The sequence below is a fragment of the Ictalurus furcatus genome, chromosome 29 (genome assembly GCF_023375685.1).
Source record: "Ictalurus furcatus strain D&B chromosome 29, Billie_1.0, whole genome shotgun sequence".
NCBI lineage: Eukaryota > Metazoa > Chordata > Actinopteri > Siluriformes > Ictaluridae > Ictalurus > Ictalurus furcatus.
Window position 1 is genome coordinate 1,384,611 of NC_071283.1, and position 16,371 is coordinate 1,400,981.

The 16,371-nt window shown below is 43.9% G+C and overlaps 1 protein-coding gene and 1 long non-coding RNA gene across 4 annotated transcripts in view; one reads left to right on the forward strand and one right to left on the reverse strand.

The window, feature by feature from the left end:
* Positions 1-16,371, forward strand: part of dlc1 (DLC1 Rho GTPase activating protein) — a 68,865-nt gene that overhangs the window by 41,582 nt on the left and 10,912 nt on the right. Inside the window, exons 1-4 of one of the 3 annotated variants that reach the window (XM_053619569.1) lie at positions 3,793-4,062; positions 10,963-11,034; positions 13,478-13,559; positions 14,387-14,450. In XM_053619569.1, coding sequence (XP_053475544.1) covers positions 4,050-4,062; positions 10,963-11,034; positions 13,478-13,559; positions 14,387-14,450 — 231 coding nt within the window. In that variant the 5' untranslated portion in view covers positions 3,793-4,049. Of the gene's footprint in view, positions 1-3,792; positions 4,063-10,962; positions 11,035-13,063; positions 13,303-13,477; positions 13,560-14,386; positions 14,451-16,371 lie in introns of those variants that run through there. The other 2 variants (XM_053619568.1, XM_053619570.1) reach the window with 2 other exon arrangements.
* Positions 11,630-12,164, reverse strand: LOC128604441 (uncharacterized). The gene is made up of 3 exons (XR_008385182.1): positions 12,030-12,164; positions 11,851-11,894; positions 11,630-11,692 (listed from the first exon to the last, which is right to left on the reverse strand). It is a non-coding gene; the product is annotated as an uncharacterized LOC128604441 (long non-coding RNA).

A 16,371-nucleotide genomic window follows, 5' to 3' on the forward strand; every position in this document is an offset into this window, starting at 1 on the left:
CTGTGTGTGCAGTACCCGTAGGGGTTCTTATTTTTCCAAAAAGTGGACCTTTTTGCAGTTTTTCCCTTCATTTCTTATTTAATTACAAGGTTCGAATACTTCATTTTGGTGATTTTTATGCACTAATTCGTGCTGGATTAGATTCTCTGCTGGTATCTTAACGAGATCATGTACCACCTTTTTCAGTCCAAAACTCTTAAGGAACTTAACTGGGATATTATTAAACTACAAGTTCCTGAGTAAATGGTATTTCTGGCCATCAGACATCTCACACACACTCTCTAAGATTTCAACTGATTTCATGGCCTGAATGAAAAATCCTATATCATTAAACATCTCCTGACCTTCCACTCTGGGGTGCGGGTCCTCCTGACCTTCCCGACGGGGTGCGGGTCTTCCTGACCTTCCCGACGGGGTGCGGGTCTTCCTGACCTCCCACTCCGGGGTGCGGGTCCTCCTGACCTTCCACTCCGGGGTGCGGGTCCTCCTGACCTTCCACTCCGGGGTGCGGGTCCTCCTGACCTTCCACTCCGGGGTGCGGGTCCTCCTGACCTTCCACGCCGGGTGCGGGTCCTCCTGACCGTCCTGACGGGGTGCGGGTCCTCCTGACCGTCCTGGAGATGTTGTGAATCACCTGTAAATATACAGTATATGCATTAGTCAGTGATGTAGTGTGGTGTGCAATCAACTATTTCATCATCTGAAATAAGCTTGTGTATTACTGAGCATTGTATGTTATTTGACAAATCACAAATTCACCTCAGACCTATTAAGCTAACATTTTTTAAGCGTTTTTGTTTCATGTTGTGAAACGTGAAGTTTTGAAGAAGTCGCTCAGGTTAAATTAAACATTTGTAGGATCACTAACTTATCATTTGTTAGTAGAATAATCCTGTTTTAAAAGGTAAAGGTGCTTTATTTATCTGGCCTACACTGCGCGCGCAGGCGCAACCCTGAGGGGCTGACGGCTGTTAGCTAGCATGTAGCTAGCGTTAGCTATCTCACCTGTTAGGTTATGTAATAAATATAATAATAACTTTACCCTGTTTAGCAGTCTTTCTGAACACATGTTGAATATTCTGCGACATTCTGCCCGCTTTCTCTTCCGTCTCTCCTGCTCGTTTCTCCACATACACACATCCAACTGGACGTCTTTTGGCCTCACAGATTTCGGGGGGGGGGGGGGCGCGCTCGTGCACGTGTGTGTGCGCGCGTGCGCGCGCGTGCACGTGTGTGTGTGTGTGTGTCTGTCTGCTGGCAACCTAAAAATTATTACTGAATGATTTAATTGTATAAGTGAAAACAGGTCAAAAGGTCAGAGTGTAGATTTATAACAGGAAGTGTTTAAGTGTGTGTGTGTGTGTGTGTGCGTGTGCGCGTGCACAACATTGTGAGCTTTGTGAGGACTGAATGGCTCTATAATTATAACATTAAATGACCTGTGTGTGTGTGTGTGTGTGTGTGTGTGTGTGTGTGTGTGTGTATTTGTTGGTTCTGTGTACAATTGAAGTCAGCCATGTGCCACATTCTTAGCCCGTCTCATTTCCTTTCTGTGTGTGTGTGTGTGTGTTTTGTTCATTTTTATGGACGTTTCCTGTTATGAGCCTCAGAATATTAAAGCCGACACACACACACACACACACACACACACACGCACACACACAGCACTACATCCTCACTGACTGAACACACACACACAATGCACAAAGACACACAATGTGTGTGTGAGTGTGAGTGAAAATAACTGGTTATACATCTTACATTCGGTTCTAACAACCCACCCAGGTCAACACACACACACACACACACACACACAGACACACACACACACACACACACACACACACACACAAAGAGCCCGTGGGCTAGGCAGTAAAAGCAAAACCTCAAGAAATGGAACGGATTGGATGGAGATTCAGATTGAGATTAGATAGGACGGAGTACAATACTACTAAACCACACACACACACACAAACACACACACACACACACACAGTACGAGTTGTGACACATGTTAATGTTTCCTAATTTGAAGAAAACTCATGAAGGTTCAGTTAGCGGTCAATGCTAAGCACAATTAAAGTGTAAAATTATCCATACGGAGCGTTTTCTTACTGATTTACAAACACATCTGAGGTAAATGTTGATGTTCTTAACAATTTTGTCTTGTTACCACGGTTACTGCACCTATACTGTACATTATCTATATACAACACTAAGATCTAGCTAGGTTTTTGGCCTCAGCCATTAGCTTAGGCTCAGTGTAGCTGATTAGCAATTTTAACCACATAAACAGCGAATGTGTTCAAAGTAAATGGACAGACAGACAGACAGACAGACAGAGAGAGATAGAGAGAGATAGAGAGAGAGAGAGGCAGACAGACAGGCAGACAGAGAGAGAGAGAGAGAGGCAGTCAGACAGGCAGACAGATAGAGAGAGATAGAGAGAGAAAGGCAGACAGACAGAGAGAGATAGAGAGAGATAGAGAGAGAGAGAGGCAGACAGACAGGCAGACAGAGAGAGAGAGAGAGAGGCAGTCAGACAGGCAGACAGATAGAGAGAGATAGAGAGAGAAAGGCAAACAGACAGGCAGACAAATAGAGACAGATAGAGAGCGCGAGAGGCAGACAGACAGGCAGACAGATAGAGACAGATAGAGAGAGGCAGACAGACAGGCAGACAGATAAAGACAGATAGAGAGGCAGACAGACAGGCAGACAGATAGAGAGAGGCAGACAGGCAGACAGATAGAGAGAGGCAGACAGACAGGCAGACAGATAGAGAGAGATATAGAGAGAGGCAGACAGACAAAGTGAGTGTGAGGCAGACAGATCAAACGTGAGAGAGACAGAGAGAGAAGGAGAAAGAGACACAGAGACAGATACAGACAGAGAGAGAGAGACATGCAGACAGATAGAGAGAGAGGCAGACAGACAGAGAGGGAGATAGAGACAGATACAGACAGAGAGGGAGACAGAGAGAAAGACAAGGAGAGAGGGAGACAGAGAGAAAGACAAGGAGAGAGGGAGACAGAGAATGAAACAGAGACGGGAGACAAACAGAGAGGGGGCAAGGAGGTAGACTGAAAGAAATACAGAGAGAGGGACAGAACAAGACAAAGATCAGTGAGAGGTGAGAGAAAGAGAGCTAGCCAGAGAGAGAGAGAGAGAGAGAGAGAGATGTTTTAAAAGTTAACTGGCTAACAGCAAAAACGCAGCTTGTTACGCACGTTGGCGACAAACCGTGATAAAGCGTAAACTCCTCTGTCCTGATGAAGTCTCAAAACGTCACGTTACTAACGTTGCAGCTTCACCTCTGACTCTTACAAAGCCCTGACACTGGAGACTCCTTCCGTACGTCTCCTCCATGTATCAGCGACTTTTTATTTATTTATCAGAAATGATATTAGATATTAGAACAAGTGTGTTAGTATAAACCTGTGATCTGAGCTCCTGTTGACAGAAAATTCATCAACACCTTCTGACCAATCAGAAAGAAGACTTCAGCAGGTTTAATAACTCTGTTAGATATAACCCGGTCATTTTACAACTTAAGGGGGTTGTTTGGTTTATGTAGAATTTCTAAGGGGTTGCGTTTCCATTAGAACCCATTTGGGAACATCAGAACAAATACTATTCATATATATATATATATATATATATATATATATATATATATATATATATATATATATATATATATATATATAGTTATGATCAGTTTTCTAGCAGAGTAGAAATTCTGAGTAATCAGCGCAGTGCGGATTTCAGGAAGGGCACCTTCTGACCAATCAGAGTAGCGCGGTTGGGGTGTGGGCGTGGTTTTCGGTGATTAGTGGGGACCCGAGTCGTTTCATTCAGATTCTCTCGGTGGAACGGAGGTGCGCGGACGCGGATCCCGGATCAATGGATTTCCCCTCGGGGCGCGTGCGGAATGTGGATTTCTTTCGCTCGTGACTGCCGTCTCGGTGTTTGGGATTTTGCGCGAGCTTCTCCGTAATGCTGGATTAGAGAGAAGTGGCTGTGTTCCTGACTGCGCGCGACCCAAAATGATCCTCACTCGTGAGTAGTGTCTGTTTATTGTGTTGTTGTTGTTGTTGTTTTCTGTTCTGTAACGTTAACACGTTTGAATGGTGAGAATAGTTTATAGACGTGTATATGAAGTTGCGCGCGAGGGCGCACGGATGAGCCATACATATATGTATCTCTCCTCGCACGCGCGCTCCGGTTCCAACAGGACCCTGTTAATATTCAGTGCACTGGATGAAGCACGTCAGCAACATATCAGGACCTCCAGTAACATTCCACAGATGCCTTCAATCTCATTATTATTATTATTATTATTATTATTATTATTATTATCCTCTTACAGTTTTCTCCCTCATACCTCTCTGCCAGATGTCATGCAGTGCAATCTCAGAAATACAAAAAAAAAATCACCAAATCTTACTTTTCCTTGTCTGTCAGTTATGCATGATGTTTACCTCTTATAAGTCTGTATTTCATCTAATAAAGTGCACGTGGTGTGTGTTTAAAGTTTAAGGATTAAGCCCCCCCCCCCCAACATCTTGTACCTTTTTTACCTGGAAGTCTCATGTCATGTACATGTACCTTTTTAAAAATAGGTTTTAAAGATAAGATGTACCCTTGAAGGTAGCACCACACTTTGTCCTTGTCGTCATCAAGGGTACACCTTTTGTGTATCTTTTACCTGGAAAGGTGTATGTGGTGTACCTTGTAACTACTTTTTAGCATTCAGTACAGCTTTAAAGGTCCACCGGTGCTCCTTAACAGGGTCTATTGCTTTGTTTCAAACCTAGAATCCCTGGGGTGCACAAACTTTTGCACTCAACTGTATAGAAGTTATTTTCTTTTTTTTTTACACCGGCCTACCGTATAGTATGTCTCTGTGTTTAAACGCTGGTCCGGAGCTGCGGTTTAAGTACGATAACATCACTCGCACACACTCACTCACTCACTCACTCACACGCGCACACACACACAAACACTCATAATTAACATGTTCGGTCTCCACTTTGTGAGATGAATCCTCCGTCCTGACCTGAGCTCACTTCAGCGCTCGAGAACTGACGTGTGAATGGGTTTAAAACTGATATTAATGACTCCATATGGCCAAGGTGTGTGTGTGTGTGTGTGTGTGTGTGTGTGTGAGTGAGTGAAAGAGACAGAGTGTGTCCAGATGGAAAGGATCATCTCGTTTTGCAGGGTTTCCCACACACTCACACACTCTCTCCATATGTCTCCGGACCTTAATGGAATCATTCGATACGCTTTAAGTCCACAGAGTGATGCACGGCCTTCCAGGTGTGTGAGGATCAACACCATTTACATTTAAGTGTGTGTGTGTGTGTGTGTGTGTGTGTGTGTGTGTGTGTGTCCTGCTCATGAAAGAACAGGCTGCTCATTGTACATACAAAAATGTGCAGGCAGCACTACTGTAGATATCCTGTAATTCACCAACTCAGTAAACAACAACAACAACAACAAAACAAGATGGCCGACAGAACCGGTGTCCAGTCCGAGGAAGAATTCACACTAATTTTGTAATCGTGAATCAGTACCGTGACGTCTTTAGGCAATTATTCAGATCAAGAATAGGTGTGGCGAAAACATTTTGCCGCCGCGTCCTGGAACAGAAGTTCTACTTATACTGTTTTAATACAGCTACCTGCTTAAGGGGCGGGGCTAGAGGCTGATTGATTACATGTAGCACGTCGTACGACACACAACACCGCAAACACACACACACACACACGTCAGAACAAATAATCTGCTGGTCTGGTTTATGGTCTGCTTCCGGTGGCTGAATGAATGGTTGAATGTAGTTATTTTATGATTCATACGGGGTGCCAATATTTTTTTTAATGTCCGCATTGTGTCCTAGAACGAGTGCGTTTTTTTTTTTTGATAACTCAAACAAAAGAGTTTCCTTACACTTTTCCTTTATTTTTATCAACAAGTTGTTACAGTTACAGGTTTTTTCCCCTCGTTAACGCACAGCGTTAATCCGAGCAGATCTTCAGCATCGAATTCAAACCCCGAGATCTTTCTGCGTCTGTGAAGGAGATTTCAAACCTTCTGAAACGCCCGAAGAACCTAATTTACATTCACAGTCTCCAGAAGACCAGCGCCTGTCTCTCTCTCTCTTTCTCTCACACACTCACTCACTCTCTCTCACACACACTCACACACACAGCAGGGGAAGCATGCGGTTCCCTCCTCCTCCTCCTCACGCTGACACAATATTGGCCTGCAATTGTGAGAACTTCCTCTGACAGGAAAAGGATGGAGAGAGAGAGAGAAAGAGAGAGAGAGAAAGAGAGAGAGAGAGAGAGAGAAGAAAAAGCTGGATAATTTTAGACGTCTGTATAAAAGCTTTCCTCATGCACAAAGTTCAACTTCAGCGCTCACAAACAAAAGCACACTGTCCATCACTGGGAGGTTTTTTTTTTAAACTACCGTGCGTTCGAATCGACGAGCGCGCGGTGATCGGAGAGTTAACGAGCGGACAGACGCTGAATTACCGACCTTGCTGTTTTGACGAAGGGCGTGAATGTCACTTTTACCACAAAAGGACCTCATTTTTAAAAGAGGCGTGGCTTTTTAAGTAACCATGGTGACCACGTAGCATCTGATTGGACTGGAAAGTACAATGGTCAAATTAAAGTGCTTTGTCGGGGAGAAGTGACAAAAATATTTACGTTTGTTTCTCTGGATTTGGAGAAATCGAGCAGCGAAACATAACAAAGTTGTTTTTGATGGCCGAACATAGCGCTAACGGACCGGACTTGCTGTTTTTGGGTGGTGGAGGCGTGGCCTCTGTGTCTGTCAGTCTCAGAGAAGGAGGCGTGGCCTCTGACCTGACAGTTTTAGTGAAGGAGGCGTGGCCTCTGTCCTGTAGGTTTCAGTGAAGGAGGCGTGGCCTCTGTTTCTATCAGTTTCAGTGAAGGAGGTGTGGCCTATGTGTCTGTTGGTTTCAGTGAAGGAGGCGTGATTCTGTGTCTGTCCGTTTCAGTGAAGGAGGTGTGGCCTCTGTCCTGTAGGTTTTGAGTGAAGGAGGCGTGGCCTCAACGCCTCTACTTTAGTCTTGACTTTACGAATACGGATCGTATCAGTTCCTTTGTTACAAGTAATTATTTTTGTCCAAGTGCTTTCATTTTCCATGTTTGTCTTTATGAAAATATTTTTTTTTTTAAACACTGGACAAAACCCTCTGGGCCTGAAGTGTTCATTTGTTAGCAAAACCTAGCAAAACTTTGGGTGGGGTTGGTTACGGTGGGGTTGGTTACGCAAATACTTGTGTGAAATGAGTGTTTTATACGTGAACGAACCACCCACACTCTGCAGTTTGTTGACCTTGCAGGTTGTTTGCTCTGGCTAAGCGATGACTTTACAAATGCAGAGGCCAAAGGTCATTAGGTGATGGAACCAGGAAGAGAGCCAGCTGCATTTTCGGTTAGTACCGAGAAGTGAGCGATGGAGGGGAAAGCCCACCAGACTGGAAAAAGACGCATGTGCGTTGTTCGCGTTGCTTTACCCAGAATTCAGCTCCAGTTCAGAATTATAAGAGGAAAAATAGACAGAGTGGATACGGAGGGGAAAAAAGAAAAGAAGAAAATTGTTAGCGTGGATAGGTTGTTAGATTTAGCGCTCGCGACTTGCTGTTCAAATTAGATTCCAGACGGATTGCGGTGGAAGGATGGAGAGAGAAATGGAAAGCTGGATGAGGGGATGCTGGGGTTTAGAAAAAGAGAAGACAAGAGAAGAGAGAGAGGGAGAAAGAGAGGGAGAGAGAGAGCGAGAGGGAGGGAGAGAGAGAATGTGCATTGTTAGCATATTTAGCTCATTAATTCAAGTGCTCTCAGGTTTCTTGTGGAATTCGTTTCCTCGAAAGCTTTTTCCCCTGTGGAACTGGAACCTGTTCAGACCTCTCTTTCCACACTTCCTTTCACTTCTCATTAAAGTGACTGAGTGTGTACTTTATAGCTACTCTCGCTCTCTCTCTCTCGCTCTCTCTCTCTCTCTCTCTTTTATTTATTTCTATCACTCTCCCTCTAGCTGTTTTAGTTTAATGTGCTGTTGGCTTGACTGCTTAGCTTGTGATCAGCAAATCCAGTATTAGCATAAATATAGTGTGATATCTGAGTAGTGTTACAATGATCCGCTACGTTTATTGATTTACTGAGGAATGGGATTAGCAGTGATGCTAATATTGTAGATAACTTTACTGTTCTATTTGTTCGGGGTGTAGATTCTTAGTTAGCTCGATGTTATTCCTCTGTTAAGTTAGCTAAAGTGCTGCAGCTAATACAGTCTATCAAACTAGCTAGTGTTAGCTGTCTGTCAAGATAGAGAGCGAGAGCGAGAGCGAGAGAGCGAGAGAGAGAGAGAGAGAGCGAGATTATGCCAGTACTTGTAGAGTTGATTGAATGGATGGATAGATAGATAGAGTACCAATACTTATAGAGTTGATTGAATGGATATATATATATCATTCTCTCTTTCTCTCTCTCTCTCGGATGGGTGGTGTTCTCAGTGTGTGGGCTTTTTTTCTGTGTGTGTGTGTGTGTGTGTGTGTGTCCTCTGTTTCCGTTGGTGCGTTCTGCCACCTTTTATTGTTTGCCCTTGAACAAAAGGAGGCGTGGCATTTTCAAGTGGCCGTGGCCAATCAGCTTCCGATTGGACAGGAAAGGGAAGTGATGTCACCACTGCCAAGGTGGGACACAGGACGCAACGTGTAAACACGCACAGTACAGTCTTTATCTTCGCTCTTTGCACTGACGCGTGTGTGTGTGTATGTGTGTGTGTAGTATTTACATTTAAATAGGTTCTCTGTTCCCATATGTGGCCTTAAACATGTACTTAGCCTCTCTCTCTCTCTCTCTCTCTCTCTCTCACACACACACACACTCACACACACGCACACACACAAACTCACACACACACACACACACACAGGAAGCATGTTCCCTCATTACAAAGGCTTTCAAAAGTGTGTAATTATTGTTGAACATTCTCCAGGGTGAGTGAACTACACACTCGTACAGTGCTGTCATGTGTTCACACAAGTGTGTAGAACTTTATGTCGGAATGTCAGAGTAATTGTGTGTCTGTATGTGTGTGTGTGTGTGTGTGTGTGTGTGTGTGTGTGTCGCAGACCCCATTTGTGTCTTTCTCTTCACCTTGATTCTGTCTAGGCTTGCTTTTGGTATGTAAATGCCTGTGTGTGAGTGTGTGTGAGTGTGTGTGAGTGTGTGTGAGTGTGTGTGAGTGTGTGTGAGTGTGTGTCCGACGCGAGGAGGCATCCCTTATCTCACGTCTCCTATGTTTTCTTCACTCACACGCATGTTCTCAGTCATCCGAGCAGAGAGTCACGTATCTGTGCTCCGGCTCTGTTTCCTCACCTCTCCACTCGTTCTGCTCTCCCTCCCTCCCTCCCTCCCTCCCTCCCTCCCTCTCTCTCTCTCTCTCTCTCTCTCTCTCAGAGTGGGAACTTTGAGCCAGGAATGATAAACTGATGACAGAGGAACCGTATTCCGAGTGGCTACAGTTGAATTTGGGACAAGCGCTGCATTCTGATTGGTCACGGTGGTTTGAGGGCGGGCTCTGTAGTATGATTAATTCGATAGGCATTTTGGGTGAGAACTGCGGTCTGGATTAGTCACAGTGCTGAAATGTATTGTGATTGGGTCACAGTGGTGTGTGGGACAGGAACTGGTGCTGGAAGTGGGATCTGTTGTTTTTATTTATTTATTTAACACTCTGATTAGACTTTAATTTACAGTCTACAGAGAACGCAGACCGTAAGGGTTAGGGTTTCACAGTCACAGACCTTGTGTGAGCTTTTTAGCCCAAGACAAAACTTATATTCGCTGTCCATGCACATCTCCTGTCACGGTCACGGCTTTACCCGGCACTCGGACACCTCGCTGTATGAAACGAGCCAAAATGGCTGCTGTGAACATCGTTGGCCATTTGGCACTCGCTTCATAAACGGGTCATTCCCAGGACTATAAGCTTTAGCAGCGCTGTCCGAAAACTAGCGCCGCACTGCGAGATCGAGGAGAACGTGCTTGTGTGGTTGGGGAGGAGTGGGTGGAGTCGAAGCGTTGGTGAGAATGGGGCCATACACACTGTGGAGTTCTTTCACTTGTTGAACTCATCACTAGCTGACGATCTGAAGACTCCGTACTGCAACTCGGCTTCCTTTTAACAGTGTTGAGAATTTGGCAAGCAAACACAAAAAGGTTTATTTCTAAACGCAGTGCTATTCTAAACGTATAAATACGGTGATACGTATCGTATATTGTAAAAACATCTTCGGTGTAGTGATTTGATCTTTTTGTCATACGCCCAAATGTCTAATCACCAACAATTCTATAATGTGACCAGTATCTACATTATAATATAGCTATAAGCACCATTTATTTATTTATGTATTTATTTATGTATTAATTTTATCATAACATCTTAAATATTTACATTTCCTTGAATTTATGAATTTAAGACACTTGCATCATGAACCATGAGATATCTCTTGTACGTCTAAAAATTGTAATTAAATTCTTTTAAAATTTTTTTATAGTTGTTTATTTACCATTTAAATAAATTTCATAAGATGGTATTTGATGTGTATCCAAATATTATGCAAGAGGAAAAAAGGGGGGAAAAAAACATTTGTAGACAAAAATATCTGAAACACACTTTCATGTCCTGCTGTAATTATGGGCCCAAGAAAAAACGATGGTTTGTGAGGACCTGGAGTTTATAGCATTTAGTTTCTCGTGCAGGATCATTGTATCATCACATGATACGCACGCCGCTAGACGTCTCAGTTCAGGTCAGGGACCTTTTTAAGTCTTTTTATTGCCAGGACGTTCTACAGAAGGTCTGATGTACATTCCACCAGGTTCTTTCTCATCTCATCTGGTCTTTTTGCAGAACTCGAGGCGAAGGAGGCGTGTACGTGGCTCCGTGCCGCTGGTTTCCCCCAGTACGCTCAGCTCTATGAAGGTAAGGATTTTTCCATTCTTATGAATAGCAGCTTTTGACAGGAATAGCTCAGGGTGTGTATGTAGGTCACAAACCGGGCCTGAGCTCCTAATTGCTGAATGAACGTCGCTGTGTGTCCTGATGCACGTCGACCTCCGGGGCGGGGGCTGGGGGGTTGTTCTCCTTCGACATCGGTTCACGTGTTACAAAACAAGGACATTCGCTCGAAGTTATTATTTTATATTGAATCTGGAACATAAATTATATTTATAAACATTTCTGACAAACCTTTTTTAATATTATTAGAAGCCGTTATTAGGAGCTAAATTGTAACTATAAATGGATAAAACATACAACATGTTCTTTCATAAATAAAATGTATATTGTTACTTAATAACCTCTCTCTCTCTCTCTTTCTCTCTCTCTCTCTTTCTCTCTTTCCCTACCTCTCTCTCTCTCTCTCTCTCTTTCTCTCTTTCCCTACCCCTCTCTCTCTCTCTCTCTCTCTCTCCCTTTCTCTCTTTCCCTACCCCTCTCTCTCTCTCTCTCTCTCTCTCTCTTTCTCTCTTTCCCTACCCCTCTCTCTCTCCCTCTCTCCCTCTCTCCCCAACCTCCCCTTTCCTTAAATCACATTCCTGAGTTGGCTCAGGTTTGTGTTGCGTCTCCTGTCTTCTCTTTTCTTTTACATACATATAGAAAGGCACGTAGTAAAACACACACACACACACACACACACACACAGGACAAAGTAAGGTAAATGAAGCAAGGAGTGTGAGACATGTGATAGCACACCTCAGGCCTAAGTACCTTCCACACACACACAGTTTGGATTCTGACCTGTGGCGGTGTTTCCAGCGACACGTGCTGCACGCTCTCACATTCTAAAGCACACACACACACACACACACACACACACACGTGTCTGAGGGTTGTAAAGCTCACATTACTGTATATAAAGATTCTGATATTAGAAAGTGAAGTGTGTGTGTGTGTGTGTGTGTGTGTGTGTGTCATACACTAGTAGTATTCTGTCTCTTTTTTCTTGAGTCTCAGTCTGTCTCTCCCTTTACTGTTCTTTCTTTCACTCTTCTCCTTTCCTCTTTCCTTCTGTCTGTTTCTCTTCCCCCTCTCTCTCTCTCTCTCTCTCTCTCTCACTCCCTCTCTCTCTCTCTCTCTCTCTCTATCCATCTCTCTCTGTTTTGTGTCTCTTCACTGCCACCTCTTTTTATTTATTTATTTATTTATATTTATTGCCCTTTGTCTTTACTCCTTCACTTTCACATGTCCTTTCTACTCACTTTTATTCTTTCTCTTTCGTTCGGTCCGTTTTTCTATCATTCTGTTTTCCTTACCCCATTCCTCTTTTCTCCCCACATCTCTTTCACTTTATCTCTCTCTCTCTCTCTCTCTCTCCTCTGTTACATTATCATAAATGGTTGTGGTTTTGTTGCGAGTGCAGACTGAGACAGGGGGTTTATAAAGACACACAGACCTCTCAACAGCTCCCTGAGTACCTATTGTCATTCCTAATCCCCCTCCCAACACACACACACACACACACACACACACACAAACACACACACACACACACACACACCCCTCTTCTGCAATGCAGCTGTATTTGCTTGGCTGCCTGAGATGCAACTTCCTCTACTGTTTTAGCATAGGTGTGTGTGTGTGTGTGTGTGTGTATTTGTGTGTGTGTGTGTGTGTGTTTGCCTTTCCCCTCCCCCCCTTGACTCTTTAATCCCTTCTTGAGAAGGGACCCCTTTTGTTTTGAGGTCAAGAAGTAAATTTAGCCGAGACTCCCGACGCACGACGCTAATACCGTATAATAAACACATTTATAACCATTATACACGCTTAAATATTTGCTCAGTACGAATGTTTGTTTGTGCGTGTTGTCACGGTTACATTCCAGCACGATGACGTAATATTAAGCACGTCGATCTGCGATTACATAACGCACGGCTGCCACCCAATCAGAGACGAGTATTCACAGTAGCCACGGGGTAGAATGTAAATACGCCGGGGTGGTAGTGTTGAATGCCGGATCCTGATTGGTCAGAAGGTTGTTGATGAATTTTCTAGGACAGCAGCTCTGACAGTAGCGCATGTTAATGCGCTCGTTCCGATACGTTATCGTTTCCATAGCAACAGGCTCGTTCACGTAAAAACGAATAAGGAAAAAAGTGTGTAATCGTTGATTTAAAAAAAAAAAAAAAACTATTTTTGAAGACATGTTTAACATTCGACATTTGTGGAAGGAGTCTCCAGTGTCAGCGCTTTGTAAGATTATATTTTGCGACAGAGTTTCTTGGACGTTCCGCAATGTTAAATGTAACTATAAATGGATAAAAAATAAATTATTTGTAAATAAAATGTATATTGTTACTTAATAACCTCTCTCTCTCTTTCTCTCTCTCTCTCTCTCTCTCTCTCTCTCTCTCTCTCTTTTCTTTAGATGCTCAGTTTCCCATCCAGATCTCGTCAGTCACCAGAGATCACGACTTTCTGGATCGAGATGCCATCGAAGCACTTTGCAGGTAAGCTATGTAGATACACACACACTCTCACTCACACACACACACTCACACACACTCACACACACATCTCTCAACACTTGTCAGATTCCGGAAACTTTTACTGCCAACTCACCTGCAACCTTTTATTGCCAATACATCTCTCTTATTCTCTCTCTCTTTCTCTCTGTCTTTCTCATCCACTTTCTCACTCTCTCTCTCTCTCTCTCTCTCGCTCTCTCTCTCTTTTAAAAACAAAGCAGAACGACAGATGCCTGAGACCCAGCAAACGTTTTACTTCTCATACTTCTCATCTTACTACAGTAACGCCATACACATTTTGGCCAGAATGTGAGAGACAGACAGACAGACAGACAGACAGACAGACAGACAGGTCAAGTGAGAGAAAAGTGAGACCGCCCGAAAGGAAGAGTCGTGTTTCTAAGTGCGTGAGGGGGTCAAGCCGAGCCCAGCTGGAGTGCTCAGACATCTGGAGGCCATTTCGTGGTGCCAGGCCCTCGGATCAGACACACACATCTAAAAGCCCCTAACCGAAGGTCACATGACCCCATCCAGGTGGCGAGCAGGATAAGCCAGGCCTCTCTTTTGAGTTCCTTCTCCCCCTTTTTCCTCTCTTCTTTCTGACTTTCTGTAATCTGGAGCTTATCCCTCAACGGCTCATTATCAGGCGGTACTGCTGTGCTCATTCTTTTTCTTTTTTCTTTTTTTTGTTATCTCCGCAGAGAAAGTCTTTCGGACACGATTCCGGATGAAAGGTTTTTATTCAAGACCACGGGGGTTCCTTTCAAATGCGCAGTTTTTCTAATTTGCGTGTTTTGTTCATCTTGCAGGAGACTAAACACTCTCAACAAGTGTGCCATGATGAAGCTGGAGATCACTCCTCAGAGAAAACAAGTAAGAGCTCTTATTTCCTGTCTCCTCGTAACCTCACTGTCTGTCATCTACTTTAATTAGAAGGAAAGTTTTATTCCTCCTGGCAGGCAGGACTCGGGTCCTGAAGGCACGAGTAAAGTGCGCCTGTTGGGGGTGAAACGAAAGGCTTTTCCTCTCCTTCTTTTACTTCTCTGTCGATTTATCGTTTCTTCCCGTCGCCTTGCCAAAGGAAGAGGATATCCCGTCCAGTTCGTCCGCACGGTTACGGAATGTGCGTGCACGCGTGTGTTTGCTTATACACGCCGAGATCCGGGATTTCAAAACAGGCGTGTCAGGAATGCATCGACAAACAAGCCGCCTATGTAACCGCGGTAGAGGCCATGACTTAAGCACAAATAAGCACAATGTTTATGGAGGTGTTTTTGGTGCACACTACTAGGCCTGAACAATAGCCGCCTTGTCGAGTACGTCTGTGTGTGTCCTGGTATGAAAGCAGACGACCCCGGTGGTGTCGTCCGGCACACGTAGAGTTAAAGAGAAAGGTCATAAGCTGACTTAAGGAAGTGATTGTGCCTCCTTTCAGGGCGGCAGACTCCAACTATCCTTGGAATGCATTGATCTTCATGCTCTTGGTCATGTCTTGACCTCCTATCCCATTCATTTCTTTTTTCTTCTTCTTCAGATTCCCTCAAGTCCATTCTCAATAAAGGAAGGTACATTTGGTACAGCTGTGTTTGCTGAACTTGCAGACCACTCAAGGAGACCGATTTGTCTCAGCAAATATTCATAGCAACGCTAGCAATCTTTTGTTCGTTGCACGATTACCCGCTTTATTGAAGGTTCTAAGGGAAGATTGACTTTTTTTTTTTTGTTTCCTGCTCTAATCATTCTGATCAAAGGCTTCCCAAGCCTGGGGGGCTGTAAAATAACTACCGTGGTGAGTTTTACGAACTTTTTCCACCACTGTTATTATCCACCATAGAGGAGATGCCTTTGACAGGGATGGCTAATGCTTAAATACAGGTTTCCGGTCATGAAGAGCAACGCTACACACTTGTTTAGGTCGTCGCCAGTTCAACGTCATTAATCATGCATCGGTTCTTCAGTTTTTATAGTTCACATTGTCAAGCATTCAAGAGACCTTAAGGATATAGAGTAGACCTTTGCATAACTTGAGCACAAAACCACTGGAATGTTGAAGCAAGCCTTGCTGCGGTATAGGTGGGGTTTTAGGTTTTCTGAGAGTGTTGGATTCTGAAGGGGGAAGGGAACTAGACCAGCCCAAATCTCCAGCTGGAGGGTAACCCCGCCACAAACGCTTTAACCCCCCACCTCTTTATCCCCTGAGGGGGGGAATAGATTACCCAGATTAGGAAGAAGGAATGGTGGACGTTTGACTCTTGTGACATTACGAAGACGGTCACAGTAGCAGATTTTCCCACTCTGTTGTCCTCAAATTGGCCATATTATCCGCTTAAGTGGACAGGGAGTGTTAGAACATCAGATTGGACGTTCTCTAAGGCTAAATGAATGATCCTCAAACTGACCTCTCGTTGGCCTCTCTGAGGTAACAGTTTATTAAACAGATTGTGCAGCTGACTGTTTCAGTTTCGTCAGACCACACCGACTGTATCTGGTACACTACAGATAAGGTAACAATGCCCTTCCAAAAAGACAAAGGCAAACTGGAACACTGAAATGATACTAAAAAGGTTGGAAGTTAGATTTGTGTAGAGACCTGGAAGTTAAACAGCTTCTTATTATATCTATATCTCCATATATAGGTAGTGTAAAAAAAACTGGCATTAAAACAAAATAATGAAACAGGACAATGGTGACTCAGTGGTTAATGGTTTGCGCAACCAATTTGAAGATTGTGAGTTCAAATCCCAGCTTTGCTTAGCTACCATTGTTGGGGTGTTGAGCAATGCTCGGTTATATC